The sequence below is a fragment of the Pseudorca crassidens genome, chromosome 4 (genome assembly GCF_039906515.1).
Source record: "Pseudorca crassidens isolate mPseCra1 chromosome 4, mPseCra1.hap1, whole genome shotgun sequence".
Taxonomy (NCBI): domain Eukaryota; kingdom Metazoa; phylum Chordata; class Mammalia; order Artiodactyla; family Delphinidae; genus Pseudorca; species Pseudorca crassidens.
This window is the reverse complement of record NC_090299.1, coordinates 18,575,372-18,589,247: the sequence shown is the minus strand read 5'-3', so window position 1 is coordinate 18,589,247 and position 13,876 is coordinate 18,575,372. Positions and strand designations below refer to the sequence as shown.

The 13,876-nt window shown below is 37.2% G+C and overlaps 1 protein-coding gene across 4 annotated transcripts in view; it reads left to right on the top strand.

Annotated features, from left to right (window-relative positions):
• The window catches only part of AFG2A (AFG2 AAA ATPase homolog A), a 348,590-nt gene that overhangs the window by 75,094 nt on the left and 259,620 nt on the right, over positions 1–13,876 (top strand). For all 4 annotated transcript variants that reach the window (XM_067735130.1, XM_067735128.1, XM_067735129.1 and 1 more), the window contains exon 11: positions 5,735–5,944. In XM_067735130.1, the coding sequence (XP_067591231.1) occupies positions 5,735–5,944 (210 nt within the window). The remainder of the gene's footprint in view (positions 1–5,734; positions 5,945–13,876) is intronic.

The window sequence follows — 13,876 nt, the reverse complement described above, 5'->3', positions numbered from 1 at the left end:
TTTGGTGTCTGTCCCCAGTGGCTAAAGTTGGTTCAGTGGGTTGTGTAGGCTTCCTGGTGGAGGGGGCTAGTGCCTGTGTTGTGGTGGATGAGGCTAGATCTTGTCTCTCTAGTGGGCAGGTCCACGTCTGGTGGTGTGTTTTGGGGTTTCTGTGGACTGATTATGATTTTAGGCAGTCTCTCTCCTAATGGGTGGGGTTGTGTTCCTGTTTTGCTAGCTGTTTGGCATAGGTTGTCCAGCACTGTAGCTTGCTGGTCGTTGAGTGAAGCTGGGTGCTGGTGTTAAGATGGAGGTCTCTGGGAGATTTTCGCCGTTTGATATTATATGGAGCTGGGAGGTCTTTTGTTGACCAGTGTCCTGAAGTTGGATCTACCATTTCAGAGGCAGAGCCCTGACTCCTGGCTGGAGCAGCAAGAGCCTTTCATGCACACGGCTCAGAATAAAAGGGAGAGAAAGTAGAGAGAATTAGTAGAAGTAGGAAGAAAGAAAGAAAGAAAGAAAGAAAGAAAGAAAGGAGGGAAGGAAGGAAGAAAGGAAGGAAGAAGAAAAGGAAAGAAGGCAAGAAGGAAAGAAAGGAGGGAGGGAGGAAGGAAGGAAGGAGGGAAGGAAGGAAAAGAAAAGGAAAGAAGATACAGTAAAATAAAATAAAGTATAATAAAGTTATTGAATTAAAAATAATTATTTAGGGAAAAAAAAGGGACAGATAGAGCCTTAGGACAAATGGTGGAAGCAAAGCTATACAGACAAAATCGTACACAGAAGCATACACATACACCCTCACAAAAAGAGGTAAAGGGGAAAAAGTCATAAATCTTGCTCTCAAAGTCCACCTCCTCAATTTGGGATGATTCCTTGTCTAAAGGAGGGAAGGAAGGAAGGAAAGAAAAAAAGTAATGTATGATAGAGTTATTAAAATTAATTATTAGGAAAAAAATTTAAAAAAAAAAAAGGACGGATAGAGCCCTAGGATAAATGGTGGAAGCAAAGCTATACAGACAAGATCTCACACAGAAGCATACACATACACATTCACAAAAAGAAGAAAAGAGGAAAAAATCATAGATCTTGCTCTGAAAGTCCACCTCTTCAATTTGGGATGATTCGTTGTCTATTCATGTATTCCACAGATGCAGGGTACATCAAGTTGATTTCGGAGCTTTAATCCACTGCTTCTGAGGCTGCTGGGAGAGATTTCCCTTTCTCTTCTTTGTTCTCACGGCTCACAGGGGCTCAGCTTTGGATTTGGCCCTGCTTTTGCGTGTAGGTCGCTGGAGGGCGTCTGTTTTTGCTCAGACAGGACGGGGTTAAAGGAGCCGCTGATTCGGGGTCTCTGGCTCACTCAGGCCGGGGGCGGGGGGCGGGGGGTGGGGTGGGAGGGAGGGGCACTGCCTGCGGGGCGGGCCTGCGGCGGCAGAGGCTAGCGTGACGTTGCACCAGCCTGAGGCGTGCCGTGTGTTCTCAGTGGGAAGTTGTCCCTGGATCCCGGGAACCTGGCAGTGGCGGGCTGCACAGGCTCCGCGGAAGAGGGGTGTGGATAGTGACCTGTGCTCGCACATGGCCCCTTGGTGGCGGCAGCAGTAGCCTTAGCGTCTCCCGCCTGTCTCTGGGGCCCGCGCTTTTAGCCGCGGCTCGCGCCCGTCTCTGGAGCTCCTTTAAGCAGCGCTCTTAAACCCCTCTCCTCGCGCACCAGGAAACAAAGAGGGAAGAAAAAGTCTCTTGCCTCTTCCGCAGGTCCAGACTTTTCCCCGGACTCCCTCCCGGCTAGCCGTGGTGCACTAACCCCTTCAGGCTGTGTTTGAGCCGCCAATCCCAGTCCTCTCCCTGCGCTCCCACCGAAGCCCGAGCCTCAGCTCCCAGCCCCACCCGCCCCGGCGGGTGAGCAGACAAGCCTCTCGGGCTGGTGAGTGCCGGTCGGCACCGATCCTCCTTGCGGGAATCTCTCCGCTTTGCCCTCCGCACCCCTGTTCCTTAATTACTTTTATTTAGTTCTCCTAATGTATAATGCTTTTTTTTTTTACCTTTGTCTTTTCCACGGCATATGCTGTTACTTTCAGCTGACTAATTTCTGTGTTTATTAGATGCCACCTCATATGTCACTTCTGAAAAGCTTTTCCAGACCGTCCATTTAAACTCTGTGACTACCCTTTTAGCATATACCAGGCTTTATAGTAATTGCATAATTATGAAAGTATGCCTTTTTAAGGAAATATTCCATCAGGTCAAAAACTCAGTATGGACAAGAACTATTTTGTTGCCAGGAACCAGCATAGTATGAAATAGGCATTTAGTCAGTATTTAATAGATTGATTGATGTTTCTGCAGATGACTTTGCCTCAAATTTTCCTGAGAGTCTAGAGATGTTCTGACATAATGCCCTTAGCTCCCTGCTTTCCTGCCAGTCTTAAACTTTTTATCTTTATCTTTTACTCTCCTTTCCTATCACTGCTTGGGGGGATAAATACTTAACTGAAATATAAAGTGGAAAATATAAGTGCAGTAGAAGTAGAGGGGTACTAACTATCTTTCAAAAAGTTTAATGATGAGAAAGGAGGAGGTATAATATTAGGTAGAAATAATATCAAAGTAAGGTTGTTTTGAAGGATGGGGAGAAAAAGGAAATATTTGTAGGCTGAGGAAAAAATATAGTGAAGAATATAATTAAAGCAGGAATAGAGAGAGACAGTTGTTGAAGCAAGAGCCCCGAAGGTCAGGAGATAGGAAGGGGATAGGATTGTTTCACTTTTCTGCTGGTTCTTACAGCCTTCAGGGCAATGGACCAACTCCTCAGTATAGACTACTAGTCCATGCAGTGGCATTGGTGTTTTGGCCTGTTCCATGTCCAGTGAACATTCAGTTTTCTGGTAAGAGCATCTTAATTTCTCTTGAGGAACACACCTTCTTCAGCTCCTGGTCCAGCTGACACTGTTTGCTACTATTCCCTGATCCCTAACTAAAGAGATCATTTTTTATGATATGGACTTCCTTTTATTTTGGTGATTTCCATGTGTGTTCCATGTGAGTTTAATATCTTATATTAGGTTCTTTTAAATGACTCTTTTTAAAGATTTTTAAAAAGACTGATTAAAAACCAAACACACTCAAATGTATTAAATACCAAATTTTATCATATTGCCAGGTTTATTTAGTTTTATATATATCTGAGAAAAACATCCTCCTAGCCATTTATAGGCATATCATTGTATTTTGTTTTAAATGCTATTAATTAGGAAGGATATAGTTATGTACTAATCTTGAAAATTTTATCTATATGTGTGCTTATTAAATTAGCTTAACTAAATATTCTGCTATAGTACTCAAGGTATAACTCAAATATGCTCCAAGGTATGGAATAGCTGTTTCTCATGGAGCATGTTCTCCAACAGAGCATGCTGTTCTCATTGTATAATAGTTGCATAGTAACAACTGAATGGGTATCATGCAGCATCATAACAATAACATAGTGTAATTTTAGTTCTTATAAGTTGCTTCCCTGACTTGTGTATCTATGATAGTTATAAATACAGCTTTTATCCATTTTATATATATATATATACACACACACACACTGTCCCTCTATGTATGTATGTATGCATGCGTATGCCTGTATGTATGTGTATGCATGTATGTGTGTATTGTGTGTATGTATATATGCCACTCTTAAAAGGCATAAAAATAAACTCTACTGATTGAATTAAACCACTATCCAGTAACCTCATTGCCAGATCTACTGACCATTTCTTTTTAATTCTTTCTACTTTCTGATCTATTAATTTTTAATAGTTGTTGACTACCTTCCTTAAAAATTTCTTCCCAGAATGTTTATTTTCATGAGAGATATGCTAAAGTATTTAGAAGTGTCATACCTGCAGCCTACTTTAAAGGTTCAACAGAAAATTTAAAAATTGATAGTGTCTGGCCTTACATTTAGGTCTTTAATCCATTTTGAGTTTATTTTTGTGTATGGTGTTAGGGAGTGTTCTAATTTCATTCTTTTACATGTAGCTGTCCAGTTTTCCCAGCACCACTTATTGAAGAGGCTGTCTTTTCTCCATTGTATATTCTTGCCTCCTTTATCAAAAATAAGGTGACCATATGTGAATGGGTTTATCTCTGGGCTTTCTGTCCTGTTCTATTGATCTATATTTCTGTTTTTGTGCCAGTACCATACTATCTTGATTACTGTAGCTTTGTAGTATAGTCTCAAGTCTGGGTGCCTGGTTCTTCCAGCTCCGTTTTTCTTTCTCAAGATTGCTTTGGCTATTCGGGGTCTTTTGTGTTTCCATACAAATTGTGAAATTTTTTGTTCTAGTTCTGTGAAAAATGCCATTGGTAGTTTGATAGGGATTGCATTGAATCTGTAGATTGCTTTGGGTAGTATAGTCATTTTCACAATGTTGATTCTTCCAATACAAGAACATGGTATATCTCTCCATCTGTTTGTATTATCTTTAATTTCTTTCATCAGTGTCTTATAGTTTTCTGCATACAGGTCTTTTGTCTCCTTAGGTAGGTTTATTCCTAGGTATCCAAAAATGGGCAGAAGACCTAAATAGACATTTTTCCAAAGAAGATATACAGGTTGCCAACAAACACATGAAAGGATGCTCAACATCACTAATCATTAGAGAAATGCAAATCAAAACTACAATGAGATATCATCTCACACCAGTCAGAATGGCCATCATCAAAAAATCTACAAACAGGGCTTCCCTGGTGGCGCAGTGGTTGAGAGTCCGCCTGCCGATGCAGGGGACACAGGTTCACCCCTGGTCCTGGAAGATCCCACATGCCGCGTAGCGGCTGGACCCGTGAGCTATGGCCGCTGAGCCTGCGCATCCGGAGCCTGTGCTCTGCAACGGGAGAGGCCACAACAGTGAGAGGCCTGCGTACCGCAAAAGAAAAAAAAAATGCTGGAGAGGGTGTGGAGAAAAGGGAACCCCCTTTTTTTGGGCCTCTCACTGGCCTCTATCTGACATTGTCCCTATTTTCACATTTCTGGATCTCATCCATGCTTCAAGAGTTGGCTTTCAGATTTGCCTTCCAGCTGGGAATAATCTTTTCTTCCTGGGAAGTCCCAAAGTCTTTTTCTGTTTCTTTGTTATTGTGGTTAGTATGCTTTCCATTGTACTATAGTTATTTATGTGCATGTTACTGGTAGTTGTTAAGTTCTTTAAAGTCTGGATTTATGTCTTATCTATTTCCTGTGTACACTATATGGTACGTAGTTCTCAATGAATATTTATTAAGTAAATATCTAAAGAGCTATCTTGTTTGGGGGGCCTTTTGGGGGGAACAAAATTTTGAGGATTGTTTATTAATATACCAAAGGCAGAAAAGATTACATGTTCCATAAGGACCTACAGAAGATATTTAAAAGTAATTTTGCTAAAAAAGAAATACATGAACTTAGATATATAGATGAGACCTTGGATCACTGATTCAAACCATTTTCAAACAGATGAAAGCTAGTTTTTACAGCCACATAGAATAGAATATAGACTTATCAGAATGTTCAATCGTTGAACCAGTTACTTATACAAGTCTTGGCAAACAGAAACATTTTGTTTTTCTTTAGTATTTCTATAATACACAGCTCACATTTTATAAACTCCTAATTTACTTCTTGATGCTGTTGAAATTATTTTTAGGAAATTATTGATTCTTAAATAGTTCTGTTTTCCTTCTTGCATATATATTTTTTTAAATTTTTATTATTTGTTTGTTTGTTTTGCAGGTATCCTGGTCAGATATAGGAGGACTGGGAAATATCAAACTGAAGCTGAAACAGGCTGTGGAATGGCCCTTGAAACATCCAGAGTCTTTCACCCAAATGGGTATTCAGCCACCTAAAGGAGTTCTTTTGTATGGGCCTCCTGGATGCTCTAAAACAATGATTGCAAAGGCTTTGGCCAATGAGAGTGGGCTGAATTTCCTAGCTGTAAAGGTAGGGTGTTAAATTTTTTAACTGCTACTCTGTCTTCTAGGCACCCCCATCCAATCCTCTGATTCCTACCCTTAGGAGAGCATAAAAGGCCATCTTAAGGAGTAGTTGATTTTTATTTGAGATTGATGGCAATATAATATAGGGAGATGGGAGATAAATTAGTGCCTATAATCAGCAAATCATGGTTTAGTTTCTTGATTCTCAATATTTCTTACACACATGTGTAATAGAAACCAGTTTTCTTTAGTTTCTACATTTTTAAATTGTACTAATCACTTTTGTTTAACCAAGACTTTATTATAAATTTGATTGAATTTAATAAATTTAATATTTACAAACATAATATTTTAAAAGAAATACCTTATATGGTACAAATCATTTTATTTTTAATATTCATTATTTATTTGGCTGCATCGGGTCTCAGTTGCAACACACGGGCTCTTTGTTGCAGTACGTGGACTTCTCTAGTTGTGGCACACGGGCTCCAGAGCGCATGGGCTCAGTAGTTGTGGCATGCGGGCTCTCTAGTTGCGGCACATGGGCTGTAGAGAGCACGGGCTTAGTAGCCCTGCGGCATGTGGGATCTTAGTTTCCCAACTAGGGATCAAACCTGTGTCCCCTGCATTGGAAGGCGGATTCTTAACCACTGGACCACCTGGGAAGTCCCCGAAAATAAATTTTTTAAAAACACTTTCCCAGTCAGAAGATATATATACATTATTTATATTCTGAAACACACACATGCATATTTTATTTGTTTACTGCCCTGCCCTATTACTTGGGATAGATTATCTTACCTGATATGTAGTTTTGCATTTACTATAGGACTAGATATTAATTTTGTTATTAACTTCTGTGTAACATGATAATATATCCATTTACTAAATATATATATATATTTTAGTATATATGTATATGTATATATAAAACCTTAAATCCATTTCTGTAGACTTTATCGCAAAAATACATATTTAAATATGTTAACTATCAAAGTCATTTCAGAAAAGGTACATGATAATTTATTTTGATGTTGTCAGGGAATTTTTTTGTAATAAAGTATGTTTTTTTAATCTTAAAACATTGAAATCATTGGCAGGTTGAATGTATAAAACCTATTTCAGAGTGTCAGTCTTTTACTTTACTGTTGACCCTTGAACAACGTGGGTTTGAACTGTGTGGTTCCACTTATACGTGGATTTTTTTTCTATAGTAAAACTATAGTATTACATTATCTGAGGTGGGTTGAATCCGCGGATATGGGGAAACTGTGTAAATGGAGGGCCGACTATAAGTTACACTAAGTTATACTTAGATCTTTGACTGCATGGAGGGTCAGAGCTCCTCACCCCCGCATTTTTCAAGGATTAGCTATACTTAAATTTTTTGTGGAATGATATTTAGATGTATTTAGGCTATTTGCTTTTTAAGAATCAGTATCTTCACAATCACTAGTGTTTGCCTGTTTTTTATTATCTTGTAGAAGACATTGGATAGGGATTTGGGGAGGGGACCATTGTCACTATGATTAGTTACGCTGAATCATTACCATAGTTTTAAAGGTTGCAGTTTTAAATGTTGGAGTAATGAGTGATTTTGAAATTTCCAGAGACATCTTGATTTCTCTTTGGTCCTTGTCCTCTTGTCTTGTGGCAGTGGAAATGGTCATTTTACTGGCATTTCCTACTCTTTTTTTTCTGTCATCTCCATTTTTCTGTGCCTGCCTTCCACAGTGTATATTCATAATTGAATTTTTCCTGTCTACTGGAAATCTAAAACTTATTTAATGAGGATTTAGCTCACAGTTATTTACACTTGAATGTCAAGGAAGAAAGAGCACATATATTTCCTTACAAATTAGTATCTCACTCCTTTGTGATCCAAGATAACAGTTCCAGGTGCTTACCAGGACTGCTTTCTGGCCTATCCTAGGATTACTTAGAAATATATTTATTACTGCTTTTGCATATGAAACCTTTCATAACTTTACAGTTTCACTTTTGTCTTTTTTCATGATGAGAAAATGAGGAAGACTCTTTTTTCATGTAAAATAACCAGCTATGTGTTAATTTATATGCACCTTTCATTAACTATTTAATTCTTTTATGTCACACACAAAAGATAAATGATATTAAGAAATTTTCTTAATAAATTGAGTTTGTACTTGCTTAGGGATTATTACATATCCTACTTACTACTAATTTTTATTTAATGTGGACTTTTATTCATTATACAATTTAGTGTACTTTGACAGTATTATTCAATTTTTGAATCTGGATGGAGGATATATTAAGTGAACAATGGGTGTTCATTTACTATTCTTTCAACTTTTCCTATGTGTTTATAAATTACAAAAGAAAAAGTTGGGAACACAAAAAATATTTGCTTTTTTATGCATTTCCATTGGTCCTTTCATCTTGGTCTGATTAATGCTTATGAGAAGAGTTAAAATAGCTATATCATACCATATATGTATGAGGATATCAAGTCAAAGAAGTTAGGAATTCATATTGTATTCTTTCAAGTTTTATTTTCCTACAAAGAAAAAGTTATCTTTTGTTTCCAACATAGATAATTGTTTTCTGTGGGATTTAAGTGTTATAATTAAATTTGAACTTTTTGAAATAACGAATCTCACACATTTTGAAAGTGATCAGAAAAAAAATAGGTAGACTCTGGTTTTGAGAAACACAAGTGTTCTGCATGTATTGAAAGAATAAACTCCCTAACACTTTTTGCAATGGTGATTACCTTTAATTCCAAAGATAAAGAATTTTAAAAGTTTAAACATTTCTTTCTCTGAGTTTATGAAAGAACCCTTTATCTTCCCCTGGGCATCTTTTCTAAACAGTGATTACAAGATTTATATTTTACTCAGAGTTAAGACTTCACCTTGGCTTGTGTGGGCTCTTAATAGCCTTTGGCATCTGTGTGTGTTTTTGTGCAGACTGTAGCACTTGACATACGCTTAAGTTTAGTTTGTCATCTGGGTCAATTACGTCAAAATATTTTCCAGTTGAAATTTCCTCTCTGCTTCTCGCTTGCTTTTTGTCTGGAGTGCTACAATAGATTAATTACCCTTGAATGGCTGGGCTGCTTTACTTTATGAAGAACTGTTACTGATTCTGGAAGAAGAGTGATTAGGCCTCTGACAGGGATTTTCAGCAAGTCCTTTATTAGCTGTATTGGTGAGTACAAGAATGTAATAAACTTAGTATATCCTTAACTTTTGGGGGAAACTTTTTCTGACACTTGTCCCAGAGAGGAATTGTGCAAAATACATCCCATTTTCAGGAAAAACCTGTATTTTACTGAAAGCAGTGCACAATTCAAAGTAATTACTATTGTTCGTTTAACTAGATTCCCTACTATTCTGTTACCAAAAGTACAAGATAATTTGAACTTTGTAGGTTCCAAGTTCATCTTTAAACTTTAAAAAAAAAATTAGGCTAATCTATAAATCATAGAGCTTTCATTTTGCAGATATTGCATGGAAAACTGCATAGATACCTCTTTTACATACTGAATGCTTTAAGATTAGTTTCTAGGATTACAAATAAGGATAGTGATGTTTTAAGAAGGTGAAGTGACTTTTCCAAGTCAAAGTGGTGGTAATGGAACTGAAATTTGATCTCAGGACTTTCTGACTCCAGAGTCTAAGCACTAAACCCCTCTGTATTATACAGCCTTCCATTTTCCTTTTTTTTTTTTTTAAATAAAACTAGTGCCCAGTGCTTTTTTTCATTAATTACACCAAATTACTTGAGAAGGTAGTTCAGGCAGTTTCTATGGGGCAGGTTCAGAGATGTGGAAAGATGTTTCTGGGACCTAGTTTAAAAAATAATTTTGTTTCTCTCAGACAAAGAAAACTGAGGGAAATAGCATGGCTTTGGAGTGGAAGTTGATTGAGTTAATAAGAAAGGGTAAACTCTGCCAAAGAAACGAACCTGATGAACTAAATGGAAGTGTAGGGAAAAAGACTAGTGGTTGAATAATGTGAAGCTTGAAATTTACCTATTAATATATAATTTGTGCCCTTGAGATTGAGTGTATTACATTGAAAAGAGCATTAAGCTAGGATTCAGATAGCTTTGGTTTGATTTCTAACACTAGCACTTTTTAGCTCTGTAACCTTAAATGCGTTCTCTAAGACTTAGTTTTTTCGTCTCTATAGGCCTTTTGAGAGGATTATATTTAAAACATAAGTGAAGAAGTTTTAGAGGGCATAACTACTTAACTCTTAAGTGTGGGCTGCATATAGTTATGACTTCCTTACAAGAGGGTTCCTTATGGAAAGGAGGGAGGGGCAGAGTTACTTGGTAGTGGAGAAACCTACCTCAGCCAGGTTATCATGGTTAACACCAATTGGTCATGTTGTTAGTATGTACCCATGCATGATGCGATGAGAATGGTCCTTTCTTCCCAAGGTCTTCCTCCCAAACACTCATAATCCATGTCTACCTGTGAGAAAAACATCAGGCAAACCCAAATTGAAGGACGTTCTGTAAAGTACCTAACCAGTACTCCTGAAACTGTCAAGGTCATCAAAAATAAGGAAAGTCTCAGAAACTGTCACAGCCAAGAGGAGCCCAAGGAGCGGACAGCTAAATATACTGTTGTGGTTTCCTGGATGAGATCCTAAAAGGACATTAGGTAGAAACTAAGAAAACCTGAATAAACTGTGGACTTCAGTTAATAATAATGTATCAATATTGGTTCATTGTGACAAATGTATCACACTATATTAATATATGATAAGAATAGGGGAAACTGAGCGTGTGTTGGGGTAGGGATGAGTATATGGGAACTCTTGGTACTGTATGCTCAGTTCTTCTGTAAACCTTAAACTTTACCAAAACAAAAAAGTCTGTTAATTAAATAAGAGTTCTAAGGTCAGTATCAGGGCATACATATTATGTCTGGATTCAGTGAATGTAACTGAAGTTGAAAAGGCCAGCTCAGGACGTCCCTGGCAGTCCAGTGGTTAAGACTCCATCTTCCACTGCAGGGGGCACAGGTTCATCCCTGGTTGGGGAAGTTCTGCATGCCACGCAGTGTGGCCAAAAAAAAAAAGGCCAGCTCAAGTGTTCTGTACTGCGCTGTACATGATGAGTGGAATGCAGGGAAGGAGCAGAATCACAGGGAGATTGTCGATTCCTTGGGTGAGGGCTTTGGAGGAGACCTTTCCTATTCATCATCCCTCTGTTCATGTTCCACAAGATAGTGGAAAGTGACTGAGAAGAGCCCTGAGAGGAAGTTGGCTAGAGAAAGTGGGTTTGAGGCTTCCCTGAGCTTGCTTGTTTTACTGCAGTTCTCAGTTGAAGCCTACAAAGGTGTGTTGGTTCTGGCCCCAGGCCCCAACATTATAAAGAATACTTTCTTTTAGAGTTTTAGTTATTTTTTCTTTCACCTGGGTACAGCTTCTAATTTAGAGTCTCACTAGGAACTATGTCCAGTTTCATGCCTTTTGTGGACCCTAACTCTTTATTCTCCTTCCACAAGTTTATTGCTATTTGGGCTCATCTGGAGTCTGAAACCTTTTGAGTTTCTGTTTAATTTCCATTAGGGTTTTTTTTTTTTTTCCAACTTAAAAAAATCTTGATGTCTCCAAATAGTGTTGTCTGATGTGCCCCATACTCTTAAGTTGACAGTTATTAGCATCCATGTTAAATAAAGACATATAGTTAGTTTTATCAATGTTTGAATGGCTATTAGGGAATAACTAATAATTATGTATTTTTCTTAGGACAAATAGAATAGTTACTGTGCCGTGGTCAGTATCACAAAGTTATGTAGAAGTTAGATTTAATTTACTTAAATTTTGTGCACCATATAAGCTGACATGTTAAATTTGAGACATCATATATTAAAACTGTATATGTTAATAGATTGTTTTTTGAGTTGGGCTTGTATCAGATTAATGTCTTGACATGAAAGTATTCTATAACATGTGGCTAAAAGTAAAAAATGACAATATATATAACAAATAATAACAAAACCTTTAGTATTTGGAATCTAAGAAGACCTAGAGAAATTTAGAAGGAAAAGAATGCTTTTACACTTCCAAGAAGTTTACTTAATAATAGAGCATTTTGTTGTTGTGTCAGTTCAATTTTTCTTTGTGGATTTCAGCTGAGAGAGATTAGTTATTTTTTCCTTCTTTTAAATCTCTTTTGAATGAAATTTAATTGGGGTTGAAATAAATATTACAGTTTCATGTCTATAACACTAAAAATATTTGTAAATGTTTTAGTATTGCAACAATAACTCAAATATATATTAAGCACCTTCTGTATGTCTGGCACTGTACATGGTAAACAAAGTGCATTAGATGGTCTCCTTGGTATCTACCAACTCATGATTCAGTAAGAAAGACATTTGACTAAGCAAGTGTTATAATGAAATGGATAGCATTTAGAATCTTGATGATTAATTGTATGTGAGAAATGAGAAAGAAGGCAAAGGTGATTAAAATTTTTACTTTTAATGACTGGCAGATGGAAATACCCCAACTCTAGGAAGAGTTAGCATGTGAGGAGGAAAAGTAGGTTGGAGGTGGGAGAGCAGGTACCAGATTGGGATTTAGACACGTGGAGTTTGAAATGCCTTTAGAGCAATATGGCAGAAATGTCCAAAAGGGTGTTGAATACGAGTTTGTAGCTCAAGAGAAAGGTTATTTCTAGAGATTAAAACATGGAAGTTGAGACCTCATGTTTAAGATTGTGCACAGTAGTCATGAGAGTGGTCACTAATATAAGGGATTTTTCTGGGGGGGTGTGCACAGCGCACTTTATAGCTAGCTTAACTGTAGTCAGCTTGGTGCCCACAGTGTAAGTTCTGAAGAAATGTGTCATTTTCTTTTCTTGAATAAATGAATTGTGGGGAAGGTTTGTATTATACTTTTTGAGAAAACAGCTTGAATTCTATTTCCTTCTCTGCCAGACCCTCTCACTTTTTAGGGGTTTTTACTTGCCCACGGCATTTCTTGCCTAGTACTTAATGCCTGTTTTCAAACTCTTTGAAGTGCTTTCCCAAAATGGCCTTCTCTGTGTGCTGATGCTGTACTTTTTATTAATTTTCAAGATCCTTTACTCACATTGCATATATATAGTTCTATCTCATGTGAATTTGGGTTTTTATGAGCTTATTCCATAACATTTAACCATAGTTAACGCCTGGGTTAACTTGCCTTCCCTAGACATTCGGGAACTTATACAACCTTGATTTGAATTGTAATAGCCAAAAACAACAGGCAGGTGTCAGACACATTTAAAAAGCCCTTGAGAAGACTGGAAAAAACCCAGTAGTGATTAAAGGGGCAAAATTGCAAGAGCATGAGGTATAAATATTGTACTTAAATTTGTGACTGATATGGTGTAAAATACTGAAACACAGTAAAAAATAAGTCAGGTTTAGTTTTCACTAGATTTAACAGAACAGTTGGACAGATTTTTACATGTTTTTATGTTATTTTTTGTTGTTTTATAAACTTGAACACTTGAAATCTTGGTCATGGAAAAATTAAAAATAACACTACCCCAAAACAAGCCAATTTATGGTACTTAACTTACTTTTGGTGGTTTCCTTGGTCACGCTTATCAATGAAGCACTTACCTAGGCAGGCAAAATGTGGCAGGACTAACATAACATAGTTATTTTGGTAAGTAAAATTAGAAGAGAAATAACCTTATCAGGTTTCATCAACCTTATCCATTCTAGGGATTCATTATTATTTTTTAAAAGAGTTAAATAACTTAAGAGCAAATGTGGGATTCATAGACCATACTATATGTACCTAACCCTTATAATTAGATATTAATGGTCTCTTGTCTATAATGGTTATCAATAAAAATCCTTATTTTCAAATTAACCCATGCTAACAGCCATTTATTGACAGAATTTGCCCTTGCCACTTGATCTCTTCCCACAAATACC